Source organism: Stegodyphus dumicola, chromosome 11, assembly GCF_044657685.1.
Source record: "Stegodyphus dumicola isolate Sdum_Otavi_A_Nest chromosome 11, ASM4465768v1".
NCBI lineage: Eukaryota > Metazoa > Arthropoda > Arachnida > Araneae > Eresidae > Stegodyphus > Stegodyphus dumicola.
The window spans coordinates 140,245,636-140,261,421 of NC_140778.1; the positions used below are offsets into that span (position 1 = coordinate 140,245,636).

The 15,786-nt window shown below is 30.7% G+C and overlaps 1 protein-coding gene across 1 annotated transcript in view; it reads right to left on the minus strand.

The window, feature by feature from the left end:
* LOC118185315 (unc-112-related protein-like) overlaps nt 1–15,786 on the minus strand; it is a 69,968-nt gene that overhangs the window by 28,395 nt on the left and 25,787 nt on the right. The window contains exons 5-6 of the mRNA XM_035355152.2: nt 11,129–11,328; nt 7,290–7,392 (exon numbers count right to left, since the gene is read on the minus strand). Coding sequence (XP_035211043.1) covers nt 7,290–7,392; nt 11,129–11,328 — 303 coding nt within the window. The remainder of the gene's footprint in view (nt 1–7,289; nt 7,393–11,128; nt 11,329–15,786) is intronic.

The following is a 15,786-nucleotide window of genomic DNA, read 5'->3' on the forward strand; positions in this document are numbered from 1 at the left end:
AGTACAGTTACACATTAAAAGCTACAAAAAATTTATGTTTTGTACCACAACACTTAACAAAATATTTACGCTTCTTTTTTCCCACACATTTTGGCTTATTTATATCTATTTCCTTTTCTTTGAGCACTTTTTCTAACAATTAGAAATTGGTCTCAATATGCAAACCAATGTTCTCACTAGTTTCTGCATGCTTTATCTCCTAACTTGTCAACCTCTCCACAATGTACTTATGGGGGTTTACTTGAGTTGGTTAAAGAATCCCAAACTCCCCGAGAGACGCGAAGCAAATTATCGCCTGCCTGAAAGTAACTACAAAGTCAGACAAAGGTTTAAATAAGCCTCTTATTTAAAAAGAACTTAGAGCATAAAGGAATGTTCCAATGCTAACAACATCAATTACATTTCGTGGTGATGTAATTAAACAAGAACAGTCAAATTCAAACTAAAAATGTGGACTAGTGGTCAAAAACTATACAATTTAATTTTCATTTAAGCTGGCTCAGTAACTCTGTCGTCATAACAAATTGTAATGTTCGAATCAATAATGGAAAGGCAAATAAATACAAATTATCAGAGCTGGCAGGAACTAATGCAGTGAGCAAGCAGAGGTCAGAAATACACTCTGTCTTACACTCCAAAAACCTCAGTTTAAAAACTGTCTAAGTGATTTGCATTCTGGTGAGGAAACAGAAATGGGAAATAATAGTAATTATAAACAACTGAGTAATTTACATAATAATAACTGTCCATATCTTTGAAGAATAATTTTCCTTATCTTCATATATTCAGTTTCTTTCTTCAACATGTTTTCTTTTCATTTTAGAATTTTTGGATTTAATTAAAGATTTCTGGTTTTCTAAAAAAACTAAAAGCATTTAGAATGCATAGAAAAAGCTGCTAATTTTATTTCTTTAGTCATATGAACATTCGGAAGAAATATATATGTTAAGGGCCGATTACAGAGCTTGTGTGGCAGATATTTTTTTTTTTTTTTTAATTTAGAGACAAACTGAGCAACAAAATCTAGAAATGGGAAAACTCTTAGGATTTAGAGCAGGCATTGGAAACAGAATTTAGAAAGGCACTAAACAGCATAATTTAGAATCCACAGACACTGCATCAGTTGAGAAAATGCCTAGCTCCAGCCCTGTGAATGATGCATTAAGACATATTAGATGAATCTTTTAAATTGTCAGTTTTCAATTATTTATCAAGAAAAAAATTCCTTTCTATAATGCCTGTCCATGTATATTAAGTTTAGAAGCATACTTGACATTTTAAATGCTTGTGTATAATAAAAAGTAGAGAAAACAAAGGGAAGATAAACACGTTAAGAAAAAGATTCTAATATCAAAAGTAAAACATTCAAATATTATATTCTCATTATCCTTCCAGACGTTCTCCCAAAAGTAAGAAATTAATCACAAACTTTCTGTAAAATACATTAATTATGTGTTAATATCATGGAGAAATTTTTTATTTTGTCACATTTTTCAGGAGTCTTCTAGAATTGTGGGTCTATAAATCTTGCCTTCAAATCTTTCTAAACTTCCCAAGCTGCAATGCCTAAAATCCTAAAGAAAAATTACCTCTACCAGTTTTGTAACAGGAAAAAGACAAATATTTTAGGGAAAAAAACAGAGGAGTATGAAATTAATTTTATAGAGAAAAATGATGCATATTCTCAGAATTCTGAATATTCTGAGACAATTACATGGGAAAAACTCTTACTATGAACAAATTAAAAGAAGACATTTTTAATTAATAACATAGCTATTTTCCATTTGCTAAGAACTGTTTTGTAAATTCTGCATAGCATTATACCTTTTTAATTTTTAGATTCAAAATATTATAAGTGGCCAAAATGGAACTTCATAAAATATGACAGTAAAAAATAAAAATGTTTTATTTTAATCTTATTTTTTACATATAATTTCAAAATATTACCATTATTTTAATGAAATTTATCAATGTTACAATGTTTTAAAAAAAAATCGTCGAAAAATTCCCAGATCTCGGAATAAAAAAAATTCCATAGAAACTGATCTTAAAATAGCCAAAATGTTCATAAGTCATTAAATTTAGAACTGTTTAATAAAAGAATTCACATCCCTAAAAGCGAAAAGTTGTTTAAGAGCTCTTCATTAGAAAAAATGAAATGATTTCGAAATCCTTATTTTTACTTTTTGCTCAGAAACTTGAGTATCCCACCATTTATATCAGAAATAGGAACAAACCCATGAACCCATTCAAAAGATACCCATATTTGTCAGTGAATCACCAAAATATTCCTCCAAAATTCACACTCAAAATGGCAATCGTAAAAACAGACAGAAATTTCAGATGATTAAAATTAAGGACCTTCTGCTGATTTTGCCCTATATTAAGGACTTTTAAGGACCAAAAATTGATTCAAAAAAATCTAAGGACTTTTAAGAACCATATGAAGCCTGTAATAGACTATTAACAGATACCGGAAATATTCCATACGAAGATCTCTGAATAATTTACAGTAGTTATGAGATGTGTTATTAAGAATTTTTTTTTTTAATTTCATATTTTGTATAAATTTTATGTGCATTTCTTTGTGCATTTTAAAACATTACTATTAATTTTTCCCAACGTTTTCAACTTCATGTATAAAATTCTTTTTTAAATTACTATTGCATATTCCCCCCCTCTTCTATGATTTAAATGAACAGAAGAATTTATGCAGAACATTATCTTTTTTACAAAATGTATTCAAAAGGACCACACCTCGCTACCAGAAATAATGTCTATAAAAATCAACCATTTTTTTTTCTGGAGGCGAGGGAGGACGCAAACAAGGCTCACTACCAATTACCCAAAATGCTTCGAACCATTATTTCAAAAATAGGGATTTTCAGTTATTAGGGAAAGGCCAGACTTAGTGCACCACAATACATGAATGAAGGAAGGAAAGGGAGAGGACATCTTTCACACTTAAAGCTCAAAAGTAGAGCATAGCCTTGGCAATCATCCAGCACTTAAAAATAGATATTCACTCAGACAGCAGGTGGGTTCCTTTACTTGTGTGGCAACTTCCTCTCTCCTATTGACGATAGGGTCAATTTTGTACAGTACCATTTAACATATAAGGTAATAATTAAATTTCCCACCATAATGATAATAGCTTTCTTTTAACTGAAATCAAATAGAAAAATTCCAAAAACTACCATTTTCTCAAGGGATATATTTTTTCATTTATATTAAATCTGCGTTATATTTTTTCCCCTTTCTTTCAACTCAAGAGCAATAATAAATTATAAAAAGAACTTTTTCCCCCTTAATTGCTATTTTTTATTTTCAAATTTATGAAATTCTAAATTTATTTTTAGATTCAAAACAGTTTTTAAAAATATTTAAAACTGACAAATTTGGAAATTGATAACACTACTTTGTCACAATCAACACTTTTCTAATATTATAAATTTCAGTTACTTAAGGCCTTAACGTATGTTGTTTCAGAATTAAACCTAGTCGGAATATTTTTTATTTTTTAACCAAATTCAAAATTCTTTTATTTCATAACTGCAATAATTTAAATTTTTATAAAAATGTTAATAATTTAGTCTATAAATTATGATAAAGCATCTGAAGGTAAAGCCTAAAAGTAGGTATGACTTCATATATGATTTTCTTGGAGAAACTGGCTCATATTCATGTTGCACAAAGGGAAAACAATAAAATGTCATACAGCTAACCCAGTTTCTAGGGGTTAAAATATGAAGTCAAACTTCCCAGGTTCAGCATATATTACCCACTTAGCTACAGGTGAACTTAATTAATATATAAATTCAAAATAATTTTTAACACAGAGTACCAGCAATAAAGACAAAAACTGTGTTTCTTAATCAGTCTCGTGCCCAAAATGTATATAATCATATTTTATTGCAATTCATATCCACACATCTGCTTTGAAAAAAACTGATGTGGACATCATGATTTCTTTTATGATATATTAAACTGCACACATTCTTTTGGTGTACTTTATTTAAACTTATTTTCTTGAATTATTTTAACTTAATTAACTAATCCCTGAAGACAAGTTGAAAATGAAATCAAAAATTCAAAATTTTGAAATTAAATAGCCCCATATCCTTTTGTCATATGGGATTCAAACTTTTAAGAATTTTAATTTTTCATAACAAGTATAAAACTTTCCTAAATATAACTAAAGGAATCAACAGGCTGCATTAAAAATTATATTTCACTATTTGTCAAAAATGATTTTTTTTTTCTTTTTTCTTTTTTAAATTTGACAGTGCTGAAACATGAATATTTTCATCATTCAAAACACTTCTGTGATTGGAAGTATACAACCACGACTGCAATAAAAAAGGGTGTGCACAACTAGATGTTACAACAATCCCATACACAAAACTTCAACATTCTGTAGCTAATCAATTTTTTGTTATGCGAGATATATACGTACTTACAGATGTTACAAAAACATCCCTTTTGAATCCATTTTACAGTCCATTTTGGATAAAAAGTATTCTTTATTCTGTCCACACATACAGACATAAAGCAAAAAGAATCATCCAAATGGATATTTCCACTGAAGTAAAATACCGCCCCCCCCCAATTACAATAATTCATTTACTTCATACAAAGAAGAAAAAATGATGGAAGAAAAGCTTCTTGCAAGAAAATAGTGTAATATTAAAGCAACAGTAAGAGATATTCACAACTAACTAATTAATGATTATAAATCAATGTATTAGTGCAGGTAGATACATATAATTAGTTACACAATAAGAAAAAGATTACGTCGAAACTTTTTGGAACATACTAAAAATTATCTTCTTTGAGAACCACTGGTTTGAAGCGATGAAAAAGACAAATTTCAAATTATTGCTTTTTCAGTTTAACAGCATTTAAATTATTAGACATTTGAAGAAAATAATTATCACTTGTTTTAATTCACAAATCAATATGAAATTTACAGAATAGTTTTATTGATACATAAAAAGAAATTAAACACAAAGTTTAAAAAAGAAACTTAGTCGCTTTCTCCTCAGTCTATAAAACCGAAATTGTTAATATTAAAAATTAGTAAAGTTTTAAAGCCAGTTTAATATGTTGCATATTTCTCTTCCAATCTTGTATTTATCACCACAAAAATATAACACCAAAGTGCTAAAAACTTGCTTTCCTTTGACATGAATAACATGCACAGTAGTATATTTGTATATTATTTGTGCCAAAACAACATCAAGTAATGTGTTGCACATTTCCAAATATAAGTCGATCTGTAACAATGAGGGCCAAAAAGTTGCCAAGCAGGTAAAATGGGTGTAATATCTTCCAATCAAATTGCTGTATGGTAAAACACTTTTTTTAAAATGGCAGGCACTAGCCATTTTAGACTTTGGCCACTACTAAGGCCAAAAGCAGTGGTCATTTTATTATGCAGGTGCCTAATAGGCAGCCAACATTACCTCCTATGAAGGGACAGACAATTTACATCCATGCTTTCTCCTGGATATCGAAGTCAGCCCTTTCTCCATGGTAGTCAGAATCACCAACCACTTTCCCATCTGGGCAGCGCAAAGTAAAACATCAGACGCCAAAGACAAATAGTTTTAACTCTAGTAACCATATCCAAAGTTAGCACATTTATTCCACTCATTTGTCGTTTTGTATATGACTTACGGTTTCGGTGCCATTTTATTTTTTGTCTAAGCAATGACCAGGAAGAGAAATTCTTAAGAAGAAAATTTCAAATCACAGATGATCACATTTGTTGAAAATTCCAAAAACAGGATGGCTGCTCATCATTTCCCCATAAATGAAAAACTAATTTGAGAGTGAAGAACACCAGATTTTGTGTTATGGAGACAACTCAATATATCAACATAATGTAAAATTTTGAAAATAAAACAGTTAATTATCATAAACTCAATCCATTTAAAATTAGTTTTTTCTTAGCAAACTTAAGGAATATAAACTAAACAAATAAACAAGTGCAATATTTAACAATTTATCGCTTGTGCCCAGCTAACAGAAAAGTACCTATGCTTTTTGCAATATTAGCAAATCAATATCTTTTACTCGATTTTGAATTTTCAGTATCTTACATACCTTACACAAGGATCTGCCAATCCCCATAATTTAGTTTCAACATGTTCCAAAAATTCTCAGCTTATACACAGAAATATACGCTATTTATATATTTTTAAAAACTTGCTCATATAGTATTTAAAATTGTCATCAGGTAATATTCAAAATACTCACTAAAACTAGAAGTACAACATTATTTTTTTTTTTTTTTTTTTTTTTTTTTTTTTTAGTTTCTCAGTATAAGTTTCAGTAAAAGTTTCAGTTTTAAAACTTGCTTTTTGGTAGTTTATAAAGTTTATTTTTATTCAAAAAAATAATCACTGATGCATCATGAAAATATAATATGGCATCACTTTAACATTAAAAAAAATTTTTTTTAGGGATCCCACAATAACCAATGCAGCTTATGGGAAGTTTAACTCATACATTCATACTTGGTTCATATGGTGTCTTCAGCAATCTTCAATTAAATAGATCTCCAAAAATTTAGAGAGTTTACTAATTCAGTTACTACATGAATTATATTTACTAATTTGAGACTTCAAAAAAAAAAAAAAAAAAAAAGAGAAGAAAGGGGGGGAAACAAATTCACATACATGAAATAACTGTTTCAACAAAATTTAAATTTACTTACTAAATGGCCTGTATAAAAATTTCAGTTCTGTTTAGTTTGCTAAAAGTTGTCACAAAACCAAAACTGTCTAAAAGTTTATTTTATTATATTAATTTTAACTCATGAAACTATGGTCTTATGATTAATAAAATGATGATGAATAAGGGAAAATGAACAAGGGCTATTTTCATGCAAAAATATAACTTCACAGAGGACTTTCCAATGGAAATATGCTCATATTAATACTCTACATTAGAAAAACTCGTGATGAAAACTATGTAAACAGCCTATTTACCAGTTGAAACTAGATAAACCTAGTTTAAAGTTTGTTTCAATGTTTTTCAATTTAATTCACTTGACAACCAGTAGGACATGTCAGTATGATTAGTTGCAAATGAGATACTTAACAGCGTACTCCTTTTTAATCACCCAACATTTACTCACATAAAAATTACATTTTGTTCTAAGATGTATAATAAATAGTAAATTTTATGCTTAAACTGATAGTATACAGAATATCTATTTATAATAAAGACCTTATGTATTATTAATAATAAATTTATTATATTAATATATAAAAAATACATACCTTTGGATTCAAGTCATAGAAAGAGTAAAACTTGAATCTGAGCAGCAGAGTATCAAATTCCCTTATATCTTGCTCCATAATGGATAATGAGGAATCCAGCCAACTAAATAAAATACAAAATTACTTCTTTAGCTTTAGCCAAAAACATTTTCCAATTACTAACATACTGAAGAAATTAAAATACTATTAAAAAATGCATGTGTTGCTTACAACAGAAAATGTACCCTATTTTAGAAAGAACTACAACTACGACAAGCTATACCCAATGATCAGTAAAAAGTATATTTTTGTTAAATGAAATAAAACACCCCTACACCCTTGATAATTCACAAAATTTTCAGATTCAAATGCAACTTGAATGCACTGTTCATCCATATATGGATTTGATTTTACTGTAAATATTTTGTACCAGATTTACCATTTTTAATACATAAGGCCAACAATTTTAATATTCCACAAGCTTTTTCCTATTCCCCATTCAAGATTTACAATCACCGTTCCAAGTAATTATTATATTAAAAAATGCTAGTAAAAAATGAATACTCAGCATCAGAGGATCACTAATAATTACACTCATTATCAGAGTTACGGTACATATAAATTGGAATCAAGAGAAGCACAACATTTCAAATCGCTCTAAATTGTCTTTGAATTGAAAGAGAAGCATTACAAAAGTTTAAAATAATACTTAATATAACTGTCTCATAAGATAAGAGCTTTATCCTAAAAGTTTGAGTGAAGTAAGCACATTATTCATAAACACATCAGTGTTCACCATTTAATTAGGAAACATGAAAATAATATATATAAGATCAGAAAAACAGGTGGCTGACTGAGACACATGGACAAGTTGCCTTGGGAAAGATAACCTTATGGAGGACATTCACATTATACATAACTAGTACATTTTTGTTAAAGCCATACCAAGCATTTTCAATACAATACTGACACATTTTGCTTTACTCCTCCTCCAAGCCTTTGGCTCAATATCAAAATCTAGTGTGGAGGAAGAAAAAAGGTCTACATTACACTTCTGAATAAACTTTCATCAAGTTTCATAATTTTGTAGCTTTTTTTTTAAATTTTAAATTATGATAAAAATGGATTGGTATATATCTCTCACATGGGCTGCCCAGTTGGTATAGTGGTTAGGGGAGCCTGACTGCGATACCAAAGAGCCCGGGTTCGAATCCCGGAGAAGGCATGGATGTAAAACTGTCTGTCCCTTCATAGGAGGTAACGGTGGCCGCCTATTAGGTGCCTCCATAATAAAATGGTCACCGCTTCTGGCCTTAGGAGTGGCCGATGCCGTTATAGGCAAGTGCCCGCCATTTGTTTAAAAAAAAAAAAAAAAAAACTCTCACATGAAATTTTTTAAATCTGGCTCTACTGTGCCGGAATTTATTTGAAGTAAGCTTTTAGTTCACAAAACTCAACAGATATCCTGACATCACATAAGTAAATGAATCCGCCATAATCAAAGGAATACATGATCCAACAAAAACCATGTTTTAGATATATTTTTATTTTCACTAGGAATGAAGGCTGCATAGCTATTTTGGCTTCAAGTTATATTTAATTTCATGAGGTAGGTATTTGAACACAATCTTTCTTTATGAACAATATTTCTTTTGTGAAAAGCCAAGACAACCACTTGATCATCTCTTGACAAATCGCTAGTCATAAAATCTATTGTAGTTAAAAGGAGGGACTAATTAGATGAAAAATGTGATTCTGCAAGCAATGGTTATGAAGACTATTATTGCCAAGAAGGAGCCCAAACTAAACTGGTGACAAGGGATTACTACAAAGCAAGACAAATGAATGTTCAGCATTTAATTGGCCTTATTTATAGGATGTTGTTCACTAAATGCAAATATTTATATAGCAAGAGAATTTAATACAGACCACAACACACAAATAAAAATATCTAGAAAAAAAGATTTTCCTACCTTACACAGATATCAGTGAGTTAAGGTGCTAAATGATACTACAAACCCAAACACAGTTATAATTCCATAAACTTCTTGTTCTGAAGATCAATTAAATGGTAATAATTGTACTTATGTTATGTGTCAAAAATAAGATTTGAATCAGTTATTTTTTCTACTACTTATATATAACTGAAGCATAGATGTAAACTAAAAATATTTTTTAGCAAATACTCAAATTTGCAATATGGATAATAAACAGAGCAAAGAACGATACCAGTGAAGAGAATATTTGGGCATTTGCAAAAAGATATGTTGTTGCAGTGTATAAAACTCACTTATATTGGAAATCAAAGGGGGGGGGGGAATGCCAAACTAAATCCAGAATACTAAAGCTTGGTTTACATTTTAAGGACACAAATGCAAAATATAAAAGTACAGTGAACACCCTCATGGCAACTACTCCTTAACGTAATAAATATTTCTGAGAACATTAAAAAAAAAAAAAAAATTAGTATTAAACACTGTCTTCAAACTGTAATCTAATGAACCATGAAGTTTTTAATACTACATAGACTGCAAAACAGACTAAAATAATTAAACATTATTTCTCTTAGTTTTGTTGTTTTTATTAACTATGTTCTTATGAGTAAAATTATAATAAAATATTGATTTTCTGTTCATTTCCACATAAGATGTACACACCGCTAACATATTTTATATTCTTTTAGTTTTTTTTTTTTTTAATTGTAGAAGTACCCTGAAAATAAAAATTTTAATTTTAGGAATTCTTAAATAAAGTTTTAAGGATTTCCTAGTTTGATAAAATTTGAAGACAAATAGATATTGAATGTAACTCTCTGTGATGACTGCAGATGATGACCAAAATCAGGTGACACTTGAATGACCATTGTCAGACAATACACAACTCTGCTGTATTAAGTTTGTGTAAATTAGTTATGCAATATGACAAAAACATGATCATAACAAGGAATCTGATAATAAGAAAGAACTGAACTGATGTTCTGTTGCTAGAAAGCAAGTATGTTTAAGAGCTCATGAAAATGATAGACCTTGTCAACATTTTTCAAGGAGCCTATGGTAAATGTTAAATGCTGAGCAAGTAGCATATCAAGAAATACTTTAAATTTCATCAACATTTATATACAAATTGGTTCTAAGCTTACAAAAAGTGTGCTGGCGGGAAAAAATAGACATACATCGTATTCATCATGGTGAAGAGGATTCACTGTATTTCCAGAATAAGATTTTATAGCTCTTGGATAGAAACTGGGCCCAACAGTACTTATTTAAGCTCAAGTAACATACTAAATAACTTGCTTCCTCTTTTATCTAGTCGATGCTGTCTTTTGTCCACTGTAGTGTGCTGCTGTAGATTCATGTATGGCACTTTTTTTAAATCTTTACTTTTAATGTAATTTCCAATCACAGTTATTCCCCTCATTCTTGAGCTTGCAAGAACACCATGTACCTAATCCACCTTTGAGAGCCACATACGAAATTCTTGTTGAATTATACGTTAAGCATAATATTTTACAAACCGAAATTTCCAATCTACAGAAATCTTAGAAGTTGGCTCTTCTTTATAGCTACTCTCATTTGTCTGAATCTGTTATGACACTCTGCACCTCAGAAAGCTGTAGCTGTAACTAAATGCATGATATCAATAATACAACCCTAAGTGAACTTTCTGAATACACTGCTATGAAATAAGAATAATAGTAAGCTCATAAGAATGAAAAATTAAAAATACATATTTAAAAATTATATACATATTCAATAAAATTTCTCCCTTATTATATATGGCAGTAACACCATAATACATCATTTTATAAAAATATGCCATTGTTGTCTGTCCAGTGTTAGGAATGATGATCTAATACAAACCCAGCATTAAGACGAGCCCTTTCAGCCAAACTCTTGGGACGTAAAACTCCCTGTTTGGCTTCTTCTGATGGACTTTTCGGGCTGTGAGCAAGAGGAAGATCTGCAGAACAAGCACTGCCATCTGCAGAATAATTGAGAAAAGATGAAGAACCATTGAACATAGCAGTTGCAGGTGAATAACTTCTTCCATCAGTCCATGACTAAAAGAAAGATTTTTTTTAAAAAAATAAGTAGAGGAAAAAAATAAATTACTAGTAGTTTAGCTTATAAATATTGCAATGATATACCTTTTACATTTTAGAAAGTAATGCTAAATATATTAGCGGCTTAGATAGTTTATCTTGCATACTTTTTAATTCTAAAAAATGGCATCAATTTCATTAAAAATGTTGTCTCAAGATATAATTCTTTTGTTGGCTCATAAATGAATACATAGCAACTGCAAATACAAGGGATGTTTTTTAAATAAGGGCCGTTTGAAAATAAATAAAAAAAAAAAAATTGAAAACCTAATTTATTTTCAGAAATTTCTCTATTTTTCAACATAGTTGTCAAGTTTTTTTAAACACTTATCTTAGTTTTGAATATCTTCCTACTAGATTAGATAAATACTAGATTTTGAATATCTTCTTCATAGAAACTTGCTGCCTGCTCTGATAACCAACAGGTCACAACCATTGTCATGTCTTCGTCATCACTGTAGTGGTTACCGCTGAGATGATGTCTGAGTTAGCAGAAAAGACCAAAATTGCTCGGTGAAAGGTCTGGGATGTAGGGGGATCAAAACTTCCCAGCCAAAAGAGCCCAATAAAGCTCAGGATCTGAGCTGTGGTGTAAGGCCTTGCATTGTCATGGAGTAGCAAAATTCTCTCCGTCAGCATGTGGCGCCTTTTGTTTTGAATTGCTCTACGTAGCTTTCGCAGATTTTGGCCATAGGCTATCTATCGCATTTATGGTGGTTTCACACTGTATGAAGTCGACCAACAAAACACCACGCCTATCCGAAAACACGGACGCCATGGAACAAAGTCTGCTTAGCCTTGACCCTTAGAGCAGAATCTCCACTCCATGCCCTGTTGCTTCCATTCGTGTGTGACCCATGAAACCCACGTTTCATCTTTTGTTACGATCCGCCTCAACATGACGTCACCTTCTTCATTATAAGGAGTCAAAAAATTCAGCGGACACTCAAAACTTTTGTCTTTTTGGTCATCCGTTAGTAGTTTGGTGACCCAACAGAAGTGCAGTTTCTTAAACCTTAACTTTTCAGAAACGTTCTTACACAGCACTGAACTAGAAACTTCAGGAAATTCGTTCGAAAGAGTGCTTATATAGAGTGTCTGTTCTCAAGAATTTCCGCTTCAACAGAAGCCACCATATTGTCTGTGATCACAGATGAGTGACTGGTGCGGGACTCATCTACTGACCCACTTTGCCTTCACTCATGTGAGAAGCTCCGCAAACTTCACAAATCTGCCAGTGAATGTCTCCAGCAGACAGGTTTCTTGCCAACATATGCTGGTATTGGCATGTGGTGAAGGTTAGAAACTAGTTGTAAATGTATGCGGTTTGGAATTGAAACTAAGTCTCATTTCGTGCAAAGATCATACACAAATAACATTCTGACATATATAGTTTGCAATAATATCATTGTAACTACCTTGTAATAAATTCATTTGTAATATATATATATATATATATATATATATATTTGTTTGTGATAGTTTCATACCAAAATAATGCATATTGTTACTTTATATACTTTTAAATGCCATGGGCCAGCAGATTATGCGACATTGCAGAGGTAATTTTACCTTTACTGCTGATCAAGCGCAGGCACATAGTTAAAAACTTCTATGCTTAAAGGCTTAGTAATCAATGTGATGCACATAACAATCTCTTATTACCTCTTTTTAGATCACACTTCTTGCAATAAGTAAGTCGGCATGTGAGTAAAATCTATTTCTATGAAACAGCATTAACTAACAATACAATCTTACGACAGCAAAGTGTTAAATAACTTTCTTCTTTCTACCTAATTTGAATATCACGTGTGCTAGAAATTAACATTCTGGCAGGGAAATTTAAACAAGGCTTGATAAAAAATTCAATTAACATAAATAACTAGATAGAAAATTAAATGATATTCTGTAACACCATAATATGCAGCAATGAAATAGCTTCAGTACTGCATTTTATACAAATTTTTCAGCCATAAACATGTTAAGTTCAAACCAATTTATAATTGCTTTGACAATAAACATTATTTTACCTTTTCACCCTCTAGTGAGTTATATGCGATATTATAGTATAAGCAATATTTTGTCAACACTCACAAAAGTTAAAATGACAATACTTTTTTTTTTTTTTTTTTTTTTTTTAGAGAGAGAATGTACTGTAAATGTGAAACACAACATACAGTAAATTTTATTCATTTAGTTTGATAGCAGTAAAGCCTTACTAAGCATAATTTATCAATTACACTTTGATTATGTATGATGCATAACTATCTCAATGGATAAGCAGAACTAGTTTTCAATCTTAAGCAGAGCTGTGGAGTCAGAGTCATGGAGTCGGAATCGTGCAGATTTCGGAGTAAAAGGAGTTGGAGCTGGAGTCGCTAAAAATACAGGTCGACTTCAACTCCAGTTTTTGTTAGACAGTTTGAATTTGAAATAAAATTAAAAGTGAATTGGGGGGAAAAAAAAAGATGACAAGCTGAGTTATTATTTTTATTTATGAACTACATACATTAATAAATAGTTATTTTCTATTTTATTGACATATTAATAAATAAATATATAAGGGAGGAGGATGGATGTGATACTTGCCATTAGTGATTAAACTGATTCATTTAGTTACAAATCTCATTGGTAAATTTAGGTAAGCAGCAACAGTAGCAAGAACTCCCAAAATAAATGCCATTCTTTAGGAAGCAAGCAGGAAAAAGAGCAATTATTGATCAAGCAACATGATAAGGAAGTACATATTTGACAATAAAGCGGTTGTTAGAATTAAGAATTTTTTTAGAAGATGTAGATACCCTTAATGTTTCACTAACAGAAAGACTGTGGAATGATCTTGCAGAATTCAAAACTCTTCTTCTACACCGTATATAGCCACAAAAAAGCTGCAATCTGAAGAATTCACAGGAGGCAAGAATGGAAGAATATAATGTTTGTTCTTTCTGAAATGGAGGGTTTATTGCAGAAGAAATCATTTCTTCAATGAAGAAAAGAGAAACTAGCTTGCTAGACAATGAGATCTTGCTGGGTTCAATATATGCAGATACGAAACACTGAATTTTCTTGGATGATGCCAAATTAAAAAGGCAAAGAAAGCCATCTTTGAACTTTCATTAAAAATGAAATTATTCTCAGAACTGTCAAACTGCAGGCATTGCAATCGAGTCTCTATTATTCTCTTCCGGTGATGAATAAAGATTTTGAGAAATATTTTTGAATATTGAAAAGGCTAAGGCAAAGGAAATGAAAATAAAGAACCAAGAGCCTTTAGATATAAAAATGAAAAAAATACAAACAAGATTTCTATATGGCCTTTTAAGAAATAGAGAAATATGATTATGCTTGCAAGACACCTCTTTTAGAATTTATAAAAATCTATCTTAAAAAGTTAAAAGAAGCAGCCCTAACAGTAACAGCTCTTCCTTCTACTGAATTCAGTGTGGAAAGCCGCTTCTCAGCTCTAAAGCTTATCAAATTGGATCTTGCCAAAGCTTTACTGTTTCTTAGAAATAAGTAATGCCAGTTTTTCCATTTCATAAAAAATGCTAATTAATATAAATAATTTGCTATGACATCAATTTTTTTTTCTGTAGCATCTATTACTTCTTTTATATTAAAAAAATAAGCTAAAAACAGCCCATGTGTATATGATATATACGAGAGTCGGTCATTTACCCTAAGCTCTTAAGCTTCTTATGTTTTCTAGAAATATGTATGCATTTGGCATACCCCCCTTCGTAACAGTAAATAAAATGACAGTTACAGTACATAATTACTTCATTTACAAAATCAATGTTCCGGAAAAATAAATCTCTACATACAGATTCCCAAAGAACTGAAAGGATCTAGAAGTAACATTTATCATAAAAGGACTTATAATTTATCTTCCAAGCACCCTTATGCACAGCCTCTCATTCTTAAGAGTATTGGCACTCAGCAAGCCTCAATACTTCAAATTTACCTTTAAAATCTAACTAATATGTTGTTTATGCATAAAATAAACAATTAAAAACAGTAAGGCTCACTTAATAGTCGAAATATTTAGTTTACTTTCTTAATAATGCATCTTAACTGATACAAAGTAAAATATATTTACTGGTGTATAAGACACACTTTTTTCCTTTGAAAATAAGTCCGAAAAACGGGGTGCGATACTCAGTTTTTGATCACATGCATTTCAGTTTGTGAATAGTTTAAAGCTTCACGGGATGCTGTAAAAACAGAGACAGTGGTTAAATCATTTAAGAAGTACGGCATTGCACTGGATGGTACAGAGGATAATTTGTTGTATGAGGACTCAGATGCTGATTTAGAAGAGGTTTCAAGAGACTCTTCATTTAGCTCTGGAGATGAGTGTCTGGGTTTTGACAAAGAAAATTAAAAGATGTTCTTTCCCAGATAGATTTGGTATTT